The 13,589-nt window shown below is 41.1% G+C and overlaps 1 protein-coding gene across 3 annotated transcripts; it reads right to left on the reverse strand.

Annotated features, from left to right (window-relative positions):
• Window positions 1–4,517: 4,517 nt before the first annotated feature.
• Window positions 4,518–11,429, reverse strand: thap3 (THAP domain containing, apoptosis associated protein 3). Of its 3 annotated transcripts, XM_072244867.1 has the most exons (5): window positions 11,030–11,429; window positions 9,600–9,792; window positions 9,237–9,317; window positions 7,702–7,977; window positions 4,518–5,388 (listed from the first exon to the last, which is right to left on the reverse strand). In XM_072244867.1, exons 1-5 carry the CDS (start codon window positions 11,101–11,103, stop codon window positions 5,362–5,364), a joined length of 651 nt encoding a protein of 216 aa, XP_072100968.1. In that variant the 5' UTR covers window positions 11,104–11,429; the 3' UTR covers window positions 4,518–5,361. The 3 variants fall into 3 exon arrangements, with proteins under 3 accessions (XP_072100968.1, XP_072100966.1, XP_072100967.1); XM_072244865.1 differs by having other exon boundaries at window positions 4,520–7,977; window positions 11,030–11,421; XM_072244866.1 differs by having other exon boundaries at window positions 4,520–7,977; window positions 9,237–9,314; window positions 11,030–11,415.
• Between the last annotated feature and the right edge of the window lie 2,160 nt (window positions 11,430–13,589).

Genomic DNA, 13,589 nt, shown 5'->3' on the forward strand with positions numbered 1-13,589 from the left:
GGGGGTGTAGTGGATAGCAAGGAAACTTGCAGCAGGATCGGGATCAGCTGGAAAAATGGCAGGTGGAATTTAATACAGGCGGCTGTGAGGTATTGCACTTTGGTAGGACCAGCAAGGGTAGGTTTTACACAGTGAGTGGTAGGGCACTGAAGAGTGTGGTAGAACAGAGGAATCTGGAAATCCATAATTCCCTAAAAGTGGTGTCACAAGCAGATAGGGTCGTAAAGAAAGCTTTTGACACACTGGCCTTCATGGGTCAATGTACTGATTACAGGAGTTGGGATGTTATGTTGAAATTGAGTAAGATGTTGGTGAGACCTAATCTGAAGTATTGTGTGCATTTTTGGTCATCTATCTACAGGGAAGATGTAAGTAAGAGTGCAGACCAAATTTACAAGGAAGTTTCTGGGACTTGAGGACCTGAGTTTAAATATTGGGAAAGGCTGAATAGGTTAAGAATTTATTCCCTAGAACTTAGAAGACTGAAGGGAGATTTGATAGAGATATACAAAATTATGAGGGGTATAGATAGGGTAAATGCAAACAGGCTTTTTCCACTGAGATTGGGTGGGACTGCAACTAGATGTCGTGGGTTAAAGAGGAAAGGTGAAATGTTTACGAGGAAAATGAGGGGGAACTTCTTCACTCAGAGGATGGTGAGTGTTTGGAGCGAGCTGCGAGCACCATTGGTGGATGTGGGTTTGATTTCAAAATTAAAGAGAAATTTGGATAGGTACATGGATGGAGATCTGTGGTCTGGGTGCAGGTCAATGGGACCAGGCAGATTAATGGCTTAACACAGTGTAGATGGGCTGATGGGCTGAAGGGCTTGTTTCTTTACTGTAGTGTTCCATGACAATAATGAGCCACCCTCTTTTTTGGATAAAACAAACAAAATGTTATGACAAACAAGAGAAAATCTGCAGATGTTGGAAATCAAAGTAACACACAAAATGCTGCAGGAACTCAGCAGGCCAGGCAGCATCTATGGAAAAGAGTACAGTTGACGTTTCAGGCCAAGATCTTGATGAAGCGTCTTGGCCCAAAATGTCGATTGTTTTCTCTTTTCCAAAGATGCTGCTTGGCCTGATGAGTTCCTCCAAAATTTTGTATGTATTAAAAAATTATGACAACTAGTGAGATGTGTAATGTCAAGGATTACTTGAAAAGCCAAAACTAAAGGAAAAGAAATTTAGTGACTAATCATTTTGCTCCTCACTTTATAACATTAGTGTTTCAACAGGTCTCATCTGTTACGAATCTGCATCATCGTTCAAAGCAACTCATGCCAAATTTGAGTGATATTACAACATTAAAATTAGGTAGCAGGAAAAAAAAATAGTCCTTTATGAAGACTGGTCAAGCTGGGTTATGATATCCTCCAATATTAACAGTGCCTAGGTCCACACATGGAGAACCATGGCTTTGGAGAAAACCTGAGACCTGCTTAAAACCAGTTTGAAGTCTATAGACAGAAGACTCATCAAAGGAAATAGCATACAGTAGGACAAATCCAGAACCCTCCAAGAACCATGACTAGTAATTATCCATCGACTTCTGTGTGTTGGGGTCACTTGTGTAATTGGGAGTATTTTCCCCCAATGTTAAGCATTCTAACATGGTAGTAGCTGTCATGTGACCATTCACTTTCTCCACTTGTTGGTTGATGAAATATCAAAAGCAGAGTCTCAAACTCCTTAATGAAAAAGAAGGTACTGGTGATATTGAAACAGCTCCTTGCCATTCCAAATGACAGTGGTTTTGGGCTTGAGGGATGCTGCCAATGAATTTTTACTGAACTGGTACAACACATCATATAGGTGGTGTACACTACAGATGATGAAAGGAAATTATACACAAGGTAATGGATATGCTGCCAGTCAAGTGTCCTAGATGCCATTAGGCTGTTGTTGGAGCTTTTTATTTGGGAAAGAGGAGATGATCCATCACACCTCTGACATGCTTTGTTGATGGGGTAAAGATTCTGAGGATTAACAAGGTAAATCAACGCCCCCAGGATAACAAGTCCTTGTCCTCGTATTATTATTCAGCTTGTCGTACTATGTTTCTCATTAACCTACAGGGGAGCATCAAAAAACTTTCAGAATGAGCAATTGGCAAATGAAGGTTCAACATAAATGTGGAATAGGGCAATATTGGCTTGAAGGATAGCAAGGCCACTTATTTCATTTAAAGTACAAGGAACGTGTACCCATCACTAAATTTTAGCATTAAAGATTAACAAAAAGGCAGACACTAAAGGTTATCACTACTGGCATATAATTGAAAATCAGCAAAGTTATATTATATTGAACATCAGTTTTACTATACTGAGATTACTGTATATCATTCAGGTCACTGATATGGATTTAGAAACACTGATTTTTTAGCCCATTCTTGGTTTAGGTGTTAGGCCACAGATGATAGCTGAAGAACTGAAACATCCCATGGCTGTGGGGGAGTTGCTGCATCTTCTGTGCTTCCTCTGGCTCCACCTTCAGGTGCCTGTTTGATCTGTCTTATCCCCCAAAACAAAAGTTAAGTGTCTTGTCCAGAGCGGCTTACATTTACTGTGAATTAGGTCCTTGATTCTCATCAATCCAGTCCTGGTTCATTCTGTTAGCAAAGCCAAGAGTTTCTTCACATTGGTCAATTATGGTGCACAGGGTAGTCCATAAGCTCCAGTCAGTTGGTGGGTCCAGCGATCTGGGAGTTGATAGGTTGTTTATGAGGAGCTGTGTGAGAAGAGCCAGTTCTGTAGGGAACTTGAGAGCATTGAAAATGAACTTCTTGTGGCAATACTCCTAGTGACACTGATATTTTGAGGGCAAAGTTTTGGAGAAAGTGCAGATTAGATGATAAACACGAGAAAGTCTGCAGATGCTGGAAATCCAAAGCAACACACACAAAGTGATGGAGGAACTCAGCAGGTCAGGCAGCATCTATGGAAATGAATAAACAGTCAGTGTTTCAAGCCAAGACCTTCCTTCAGGACTGAAAATGAATGTGGAAAGGTGGTGTTGGAGCAACACTTTATATTCCATCTAGGTAGCCTTCAACCAGATGGCATGAATTTTGATTTCTCCTTCTGGTAAAAAAAAATCCCTTTCCCCTCCCCTCTTCTTCTATCCCCACTCTGGCCTACCTCTCTCACCTACCTATCACCTACTCCTGGGTCCCTTTCTCCTTTGGTCTATTCTCCTCTCCTACCAGATCCCTTCTTCTACAGCTCTATCTTTCCAACCTGGCTCCACACCTTCATCTTCTAGCCAGCCTCCTTCCTCTCCTCCCACCTTTTTATACTGGTGTCTTTCTCCTTTTCAGTTCTGAAGAAGGATCTCAGCCCAAAACATCAACTGTTTATTCATTTCCATAGATGCTGCCTGACTTGCTGAATTCCTCCAGCATTTTGTGTGTGTTGCTTCAGATTAGGTGATGGTCAGTCAAAAGTCATCAGTATCTATGGTGTGCAGATCCAAAGTTATCTTTGCTGTTTCACACTTAGGCAATGAATAATTCTGCAGGTTCCAGTTGGATCAGATATTCTGCTTGTCCCTCTGATGAAACATGAAGTTAATTATGACAAGGCTGTGCTCCAAGCACCCTACTGGAATTAGTCTTCCCTATTCCTTGCTTGCTCATCATACCTTGACAATGGGGTACATCCTTTTCCATGCTGCCACTGAAGTCCCTCAGGAAGATCAATTTGTTTCCCTTTGGGATGCAGATCAGATGTTTTTCTTTTTGAAAATGGAAACATTAATCCCCAATTCATTTGAAGTTTCAAGGGTTGGTCCTTTGATGGGGTTGAGCCCAAAGTTCTTAAGTCTCTCAATAATTCTGCAAAGTGAGTTGCTGAAATGGTGGCTGGGATCATTCTAGATGGCAAAGCCCATCTCATGAACGTGGTGCTTATTTTACAGGTTTGTCCCTCAACTCATACCTTGTTCTTTACTGGATCAAGATCTTGCTTTATGAAGTCCTCATGAAAGCTGATTAAAAAAGTACACAGAGACAACTTTTACACCACAAAAAGAAGTCCAGGATCTGTAATGTTACGATCTTCATACACAATCCCAAAAGTTTCGATTCTGAACACTTCTCCACCATATAGCTCATAAATTCAGAAGCTTTAACATCAGCTTTACTGTCCTACATGAGCTAACCCTAGTTTCAGTGGAATAGGGACATTAAACAATAATCAGCATGATTCGTGCTTCTAACTCTTGGAACGAGAAGAAATTTTAAATGTATTTTTAATCACTTTTCATGATCTAAACCTGTCTTCCTGTCCAGTTAGATACAGTGCAAGAAAGACCTGCATTTTCATAAAACCTTACATGACCTTCCAAAGCACTTAACAATTGGTAAAATACTTCTGTAGTCATTGCAGTTAGCTCAAAAATTATCTCAGAGCAGTGCATAAAGGAAAAGGAAATTCTTCAACCCAACATTCCCATTTCAGTCAACGATTAAAAAAGCACATTGGCCTCAATCTTTTTTTGCGGGATCTTAGTATGAAAATTATTTGCGGTGCTTGCTTTTATTCCTACATTGTCTTCACTTCAAAATAATTAAATGACTGCAGCATTCCTTCCTTTTTTGAACAAGCTGTTTGAAACTTTCTACTTCCAATCCATCCTATGTATTTAAAGCAGGTGTTTACTATTCTTTGCTATCTTTCCGGTGCCAGCACATCTGCTGGGCATTTTGTACTTTCACTTCATATTTAAACTCTATTGTACATTTGGAATAGTGTTGGTTTGAGTAACACTCAAATTCCCTGCTCTGATTTAGACCAAAGTAAGATATCAGATCCAGTGACACACAATGGGCTCCCTACAAGAAAATGATATTAAACAGGAATTTGGCACCATTCAATGTATAGTTTACATTTGCAACAAGATCAATCTCCAGTACAGTTAAAGCCCAAGCCATGTTTAATCCTCAAACGTTCACAAGTCTTTGATCTGTGTTTAAGAATGTTTTCATTAACAGAAAAAGATACACTTAGATTTGGATGTACGTGTTCCACATTCACTGAATAGAAACAGCAGTGACTTAAGCTTTAATGACATCAGTAAATAAATCACAGATCCGTGCACCACCAAATAGGCAATAATTTCATGCCAACTCTCCATGACAATTGTTCCCTTTCTTCTTCCCCTCCAAATATTCCAGCTGTTGGAAAGTGGATATCCACAAAGATGAATACGCTCTGTAGTTATCCAGTCTGTCTGCACATTGTCCAGGGTAAATCGTAGCGTAAGTTGGCTTTTCTCTTTCCTGATTGCCACCCATGCTGTTTCAATCATCATCCGGTGAAGAAGTGGTATTGCCAGTTGATTTTTTTTTGCAAGTTCAGTGAAGACCATCTTTTTGCAAACCCTACTGTAGACACAACCAAGATCAGCAAACTGGGGATAGTTTACAGTTATAACTACACACTGTACTACACTACATACATACTTGGGAGAAAGTGCAGAGGAGATTTACTAAAATGCAATGAGAAATGAGGGACTTCAGATTTGCTGAGGTAATAGAAAAAGTGGGATTATTCTTCTTCATACAAAGGTGATTGAGGGATGATTTAATTAAGCCTAAAATTAAAAACAGTTCAATTGAATAAATAACAAGAAACAGTTTCCAATGGTCAGAGGGTCGAACCACTGGGGACAGAGTTAAAATAATTAGATGTCCAAAATGATTTACTTTAAAGGATGTAGATTCATTAGTAATCTTCAAACAGAAAATCCAGCCTCCTAACTATCACTATTATAGCTGTTTTCAGTGCCCCAGACATGTCAGGCAAAACATTGGCAGGTGTCAAGGTGGAGAAGGGTCCACTGGTGGATAGATGTGGTGGAAATGGGGTACTGACAGAGGTGGGTGCATTACGATGAAACTTCTAGATCAATAGTCAATAACAGCCTATTCTCATTTTCCCCCAGTGTACATTCCTATGGAAGACAGATACAACTAAAAACTGAAACCACAACCAAATAATTCAGTTATGGCATGAATCTCAAATTCACATTCTAATTGATCAGTTTATCTCCTTGACTAATGTTCTCTCCCCACCTCTCCCAATGACGACAATTTGAGTTGGGAATGACCAGCCCCAACAATGAAATGCTTACATCTGCTCATTCACAGCAAGCACAGACTCATTGTTCGTAAGAGTTTCTAGAAATTAATACAGAGCAGGAATTTCACTTCTTCTTAATCATGATGGTTTACTGTGACCTCATGTAGCTCCAATTGCTGTCTAAGGCTGAGATTAACGAAGCGTAGATTGGGAAATGAGAGTCTACCAAGACGGAAGCCATATGAACTCTATACAGGCTGTCCCTGGGGAACAAATGAGTTCCCTTTTCACAGATGTCTGTAAATTGATTCTGTCCCCATGTTGGAAGATTCACAAAAATTACTTGATATGGTAACCATACCTCCACACACTGCAATGAATGGCATCAAAATCATATAAAACTGACAAGAAAGAACAATGATTAAAAGTCAAAAGTAAATTAGTTCTACTTTTTATGGGAATGAATGGATACAAGTATGTCAGACTTTTGAATTTAATATCAAAGTAACTCTTTTGTATGTTGGTGCGTCCATAAATTGGGCATTTATAACTCGGGGTCAACCTGCATATATTCCTTGAAGCAAATGTCTTTTTTTAAAAAGGGGTTGATTTTTGATGTTCAAATGAGAGATACTTTATAAAAAAGCTTTTCATTTTGTACATCCATTGTAGGCATCAAATGCTCCAGGGTTTCAGTACATCATAAATTCAATGAAGATTAAAATTCTCCATGCACTGCCTCAAACATGCTGGTTTTACACTATGGACAGTTTTGTACCCTGTTCAGTAAAAGTGTCAACTTGGTGTCAGCTCAGGTTGTTGGGAGCAGTTTTGTAAAGTCCTCCTTGAGAGGGGCAGCAAGGATTTTACAGTCTGTAGACTGAGGGAGCTGCTATCGAGTTAGCTGCGTGATGTGCAAGGCTTGACCCAAACCGCATCAAAATTATGTTGCAACACAGCAGATAACCACCAATGATACAATTAGGTCAACAGTACTGCCCCGAATTCATGACCTGACAACAAGTCTATGCTTCCCCACTGCTTACATTTGATTATCTGAGGGATTGCTGTGATACATAAATAGCCTAAGAGCTCAGAGAAGGCCTTGAGCACAAACTGAAAAATAAACAAAGGAGTTCACAGTTTGCAATCAAGGCATCTTATAACTAAGACAGTAAAACTAACTCAGGCATGAAAGGATAGGACAGGTTGCAAGTCACATTGCATTCTAAACAGTCAGACTTTTAATCCTAAACTGGCTACCAACAGAGCACAATTCTGACAAGTTCAGTCTCTGACAACCCAATTGCCAGAATTCTTTATGACTCAGCTTCAGAGATATCTCGATGGACTAATAAGACAGCATGACATGTTTCAACCATGCTGTATTGTGGCCAGCTCAATCTCCCGCACAAATATAATTTCCAGATTATGATAAGTCTATCCTTCTCCTTTTAAATTGTTCCAGCATCACTTAATGCAATTCGTTTGCACCAGCAAGTTTCGCCTCACAGAGACTGTGAGAACTCCCCACTCACTCCAGTCTTTGCTCTCCGCACACACGTGGTTTAATTTATACAGTCCTGCAGGTGAGCTATGTCTGTGAGGGTCACCTCGCTGGGTGTCGACAGGCTCTTCGCTCTCAGGGTCTCCAGTTCATCCTTGACTGCTTGCCACTTTTTCACCATCCTCCTCATCTCCTCCTGCTTCACCTTCAGCCGTTTCCGCAGCTTCTCATTCTTTTCCAGGGCAGCGAACAGTCTCCTCTTCATCATGCTGAGATTGGTGGCAGCGTAAGTATGATCTGCACTGCCTTTGGTGGAACCATCTTCAGCGGCAGGTGCCAGAGGCAGTTTCTCCTCTTCTCCACCCAGCACCAGCTCAGGCACCTGAAAACAGGAAGCCATAGTGACTCGACAGTGATGCAGTCAACAGGACAAGCACAGGTCAAAGGGAGAGATCGTATCACCTTACTTGTGTAATAAAACTCTTCTGCAAACACAAATGACCAAGACAAACACATCCATGACCACCTACTCACCTGCAGACAGATGAAATGTACATGTGCGTATACTTCATATAACATGAGATACCTCCTCCACCAAACAGGACTCTCTCTAGGATTCAGATTTTATGAACATACCTAACTCTCTGTTTTCCTTAGAAGCTTAACACTCATCAGCTTTATAATTATGCTTACTGTTTCAACATACCATCTCTATCACTTTTGATAAGTACATTTAAAATAGAGTTATAGAGCACAACAAGCCCTTCTGCCCATCTAGTCAATGCCAAAATGTTATTGTGCCTCGTCCCTTCAACCCAACTTGGGCCATAGCCCTTGCATTCATGTACTTATTCAAACTTCTTTCAAATGTTGAAATCAAACCCACATCCGTCACTCCCTCATCCTACACTCACATCACCCTCTGAGTGAAGATCCCTCAAGTTCCCTTAAATATTTCACCTTTCACCCTTAACCTATGACTTCTATTTCTAGATTCACCCAATCTCAGTGGAAAAAGCCTGCATTAACGCTATCCATACCCCTCATAATTTTGTACATCTCTATCAAATCTTCCCTTATTTCCCTATGCTAGGGAGATTAGCAATTGCTTACAACCGGCAGGGTGTGTTGATTAACCATTTAGTATTTGTATCAGCACCAATTTCAAAGTTTTCCAGACTGCTGTTTTATAGGCCTATTGACTTCGGCGAGAACTGTTGCTCTTGAGCAACACACAACCTGCTGCAAGAACTCAACAGATCGAGGAGCATCACTGAGAGGAAAGAAATTGCTGGTGTTTTGGGGCCCACCCAAACCTTGTTGTTCTTGCTCACCAGTCTGCACTTGGTTCAAAAGAACCTGAATACAACAAATATAAACCAGCAAATGCCTATCTTCATACGAGGGGGTGTATTGTTTCACTCAAAAATAAAATGGCACTGCCAACAGAACAGTACCCCCTGCTGTGCTGCATTTAGAAGGTCAGCCTGAACAGCAATGTCCTTTGATTCAAATGGGAGGGATTTGCACTACAGGTAAATTCTAATGTTCCCCATTGAAGCGAACATTCTGCTCCCACACCCCCACCCAAATTCTGAAGCAGTCAAGATTTCACGAGTTCTGACTTGTCCAAATACCCACCATTTCAGGCTTCTCTTCAGCCACGTCAGTCTTTGTTACTTCACCGATAACTCTCAGCTTTTTCCTTGCACGATGTCTCTGCTGGGGGAAACAAGCAAGGTCAAACAATGGACTATCACTTTAGAATGGGGGAAGAAAGGATAAAGATTCTCAAACTGATTCACAATTGTAAATAAAATTTTGGAACAAGCCAGAGACATGAGGGGCAAGTTGCAAGTCAGATCTTAAATAGTATCCGGAAGGAGGAGAGGGTTGAGGGAGAAATTCCGTAGGTTAGCTGATACACAACAAGGCATGGCTGCAAATTTTGAAGCAGTTAAAATTCAGGATGGCCAAGTTAACAGAATAGGACTAACACTGTACCTTCATGTTATCTGGGTAGTGGAAGACTGTGGGCACGGCATTATGCTTCAGATTTTTTCGGTTCCCCCAAGTGTTGAAACATTCTGGTTTGAAGTGGTCTGAGCAAATGACCGTGTGCTGGTTGGGTTTGAATTCAGCTCTTCCGACATTGTTCATCCACTCTATCAAAAGGTCCGGCTTGCTGAATGGAAACCTGAATAATTAGGGAAGAGCACCTACAAATGAAACAGTTTGTCCTTTCAATGGTACATATTACCTTCCCGCTTACGCCATCTACATACATCTCAGTCTCTACAGGACACAGAAATAACACCCTCTACCTTCCGATACTTGGACCATTGTTATCCCCTCTCTTCCCACCACAAGCCCCGCCTAATCCTGTTTCCACCTTCCTCCCCATTCTAGGACACCAGTAAGTACAAATGCCCTATGTTACTTTGGGCAGTGGGGTGGAGATTCATCTCTACAGAGGAGGTGTAAAACACTCCTTCCCTCGGCTAGCCTGCAGGTCACCCTTGGGCAGGGTGTAGCACCTGCTTATCCCCTGAATCAGGGTCACGTGAAGCCATGGGAATAGATGGTTGAATGGTCGTATGAGCAGCTGACGCCATGCAGACAATCCCTGAAGAGTATGGATGATGGCTGGGGTCATCTCTCTTGTAAAGACACTGCCGAGAAGAAGGCATTGGCAAACCTCTTCTGTAGAAAAATTTGCCAAGGACAATCATAGTCGTGGAGGCCAGGATCACCTATGTCGTACAACATGGCACATAATGATGATTATTTTATTAAATTATTTTTTTCTTATTGAGATACAATGCAGAGTAGGCCATTTGAGCCATGCCACTTAGCAACCCTGGATTTAACCCTAGTCTCATCACAGGACAATTAACTATGACCAATTAACCTACTGACCGGTACGTCTTTGGACTGTGGGAGAAAACCAGAGCACCCGGAGGAAATCTACGTGGTCATGGGGAGAACGCTGCCTTACAGGCAGCAATGGGAATTGTTTACGCTAACTCTTGGTAGCCCTATGAAGGATGCTACTTTCTACAGGTTACCTGTGACAGTGAATCTACTTGTCTCTGGTGTGCTATTATAATTGTACAGCAATTTTACATTTTTAAATTATACTACATTCACATAAAGAATATTCATTTTATGAATCCCTGACAGATTTACTTATCTGTGTCGGGTAAACTACTGGTACCCAAAATGCTGTGGCAGTCGTACAGTATTTCTGCATATTCGCTCATTGAAAGTGATTTCTCTGTACACATGCACACCGATTATGAATACGTTGGATCTCTGACAGATTTACCTGAGCTGTAGGTAGTTATAACAGCATACCGCAACATTATTTCTATCATCTAACACTGTAGGCTGATTAAAATGCTGCGACTCTGAGAAGCCTCCGCTTGTTTTACCTGTGGAAGGTGAGCTCCTTGTTCTTGCTGCTGTACCTGTTGGTACAGTTGAAGGCAGCGCATGACTTGGGCATGTCCCAGCCGCGGCCCCGCTCTTGCCCCCCACAATAATGGCGGCCTGCCGGCAACACCCGCCTCGCCGCACCCCTCACCACAAAATGGCGCCACCGCTCGGCCGCTCACCGCTCATCAACCCGCAGGAAAACTGACAAGAAGGATAAATGTCAAATCGAGCCTTTCCGAACTTAATTTACTGGGGAGGACACAACTGCATGTCGAAAAGGTCCGAATCCCTTGCCTCAAAATCAGCTCGGATTTTTTTCGGTGGGGGTGGAATCCGCTCAATGACGTATTTCTACGTTATGCGTGATGACGTTGAGACGGCCTTCAGGTAGAAGTGATTTGGGTTTTGGCGCAAATTCTGTTGTGGTTTTGGATTATACAGTTTAAAAGTCTCTGAATTATCAGACGTGCCCGGAGGCTACAGCAGTGTGGAAGTAGACTTAAGGATCTCAAGTGTGTGTTGCGTTTATCAGTGACAGCACGGTTCCTGTGCCCGGTTTCCCTCAGGCAATGCCTTCGCCACTGCTGGGTTTCTGTATGCTGCCTTCCCTACTCAGTGTGGTATCCTCACACTAGGCAGATTTACTGAACTCTTCCTATTTGAAATGTGCGCTTCATTGCTACTGCCACGCTTCAACTTATTCTAATGAAGGAAAGTGAGAGCTCAAAGTGTAACATCTCTTCTTACAGCTGCGCTGTACAATGGTGAACGTTGAATTTAATCATTTTAGATGTAATCACGCCTGTTTTCTACAGGTTTTTTAAAAATTGTTTCTCACTTGGCTGTAAATATTTTGAAATTCCACAAATTGCGATTCACTTGAACTGACAGTGCCGACTGCTTTCAGGAACTTCGATTTACCCAGACCTCCACTGGCTTCTTTTTACTCTTTAAATTTATGGACACCTGATTAAGGAGCACAATTACCCCATTAAGACCCTCAAAACTGGTCTGTCATTTAATAAGATCACAGTTCACCTAACTAATCTCAACTCCACCAACCCAATAACCTATCACTCTTGTTCATCAAACATCTATCCACCTTTGCCTTAAAATATTAAGACTTTTATTTTATCACACTTTGAGGAAGAGAGCAAACGCTGGAAAAAATTGACTCAAAACTTTTTAAGTGGATGATTTATTTTTAAAAAGTAATCCTTCATTCCAGATTCTCCAAGGAAAGGAAACCCTTCCCAAATCTGCACTATCAAGATCCTTCAATATCTTGTACATTTCAGTCAAGTCTCTTCCCACTCTTCTAAACTCTATTAGATACAATCGTACCCTGTGCAAATGTTCCTCACAAGACAATCTGCCTGTGTCAGTTAATTGTCTAATCCCGGAACTGCTTTCAATACATTTTAAAAGTTTCTTCTTTAAATGTCTCCCAGAATTTAACACACTCTTCCTTCCTTCAACTAGTTTAAAAGCTTTCCTTTGCCATTTCAATTCTTTACATTTTGGATCTGTCTTTTTATTTATTTATTTATTTATTGATTGATTTGATTTGATTTAGAGATGCAGCATAGAACAGACCCTTCCCACCCAATGAGCTGCAACACCACCAACCTACCTATTTAACACAAGCCTAATCACAGGACAATTTGCAATAAACAATTACCCATCCTGTTGGTACATTTTTGGACAATGGAAGGAAACTGGAGCACCTGGAGGAAACTCGCAGGGAGAGCATACAAACTCCTTACGGATGGCGCTGGAATTGAACTCCAAACTCTGAACTGTAGTACCATGGCTCCTTAAAAGCGTATTTAAAAATACACCTTTCACACTTTTTATCACATTAGTCCCGATGAATTAAAACCAAAAATGCAGAAACATTCAGCAGGTAGAAGTATTAGAATGTTGTGCAGCATCTTTGTAAAGAGAAATAAAGGCAACTTTTCAAGTGCAGACTCTTCATCAAAACTGGGAAAGTGAGAAAATGAATCAGTTTTCTGTTGCAGAGAGGGTGAGGGAACTATGGGTACGATAAAGGGAACACAGTGGATTCAGGTTAGTTGGGCCATTGGTTAATTGGGACAGCTGCTTATTTGGGACAACTCTTAAAGAGAAAAAGCTAATCAAGAAAATAGCCAGATTCTCTTCTTTTATTTGGGACACTAATCCACTTAATTGAATCAGGAGACTGTTGCTGAACAGTTTGCAACTAACATCAGTTGTGTGCACTTGTTTGGCTGTGCTTTAATCAAACAGTTTTTAAGTATCTTCAGCTCTGTGTGTTTGTGTTCAAAGGAGCTGTTCTGTTTCTAGCAAATTGTCAGGAGTGAAATTGAAACTATTTCATTACTTCAACAAGTTAGGAACTACAAAGAATTTGAAGTTATCGACTATCATCTTGAATGTTACAATGAAGATGAAGATTTGGAGGATGCAATCGTCGAAAGCATTGTATGAAGGCAGTCCATTAGCTACACTAGACGTCTTTGCTGATTTTGTTCAGTTGCAGTCAATCAAAAACACGGCAGCATACACTGA

This window comes from Mobula birostris, chromosome 27 (genome assembly GCF_030028105.1).
Source record: "Mobula birostris isolate sMobBir1 chromosome 27, sMobBir1.hap1, whole genome shotgun sequence".
Lineage (NCBI taxonomy): Eukaryota > Metazoa > Chordata > Chondrichthyes > Myliobatiformes > Myliobatidae > Mobula > Mobula birostris.

Coding starts and splice junctions, on each gene's coding strand:
- thap3 (XM_072244865.1), bottom strand. CDS start 11,103: ATGCCCAAGTCATGCGCTGCCTTCAACTGTACCAACAGGTACAGCAGC. Junction 9,793..11,029: donor AAGGAGCTCACCTTCCACAG/GTAAAACAAGCG, acceptor CTAATTATTCAG/GTTTCCATTCAGCAAGCCGG. Junction 7,978..9,236: donor CTGAAGAGAAGCCTGAAATG/GTGGGTATTTGG, acceptor TCCTGTTTTCAG/GTGCCTGAGCTGGTGCTGGG.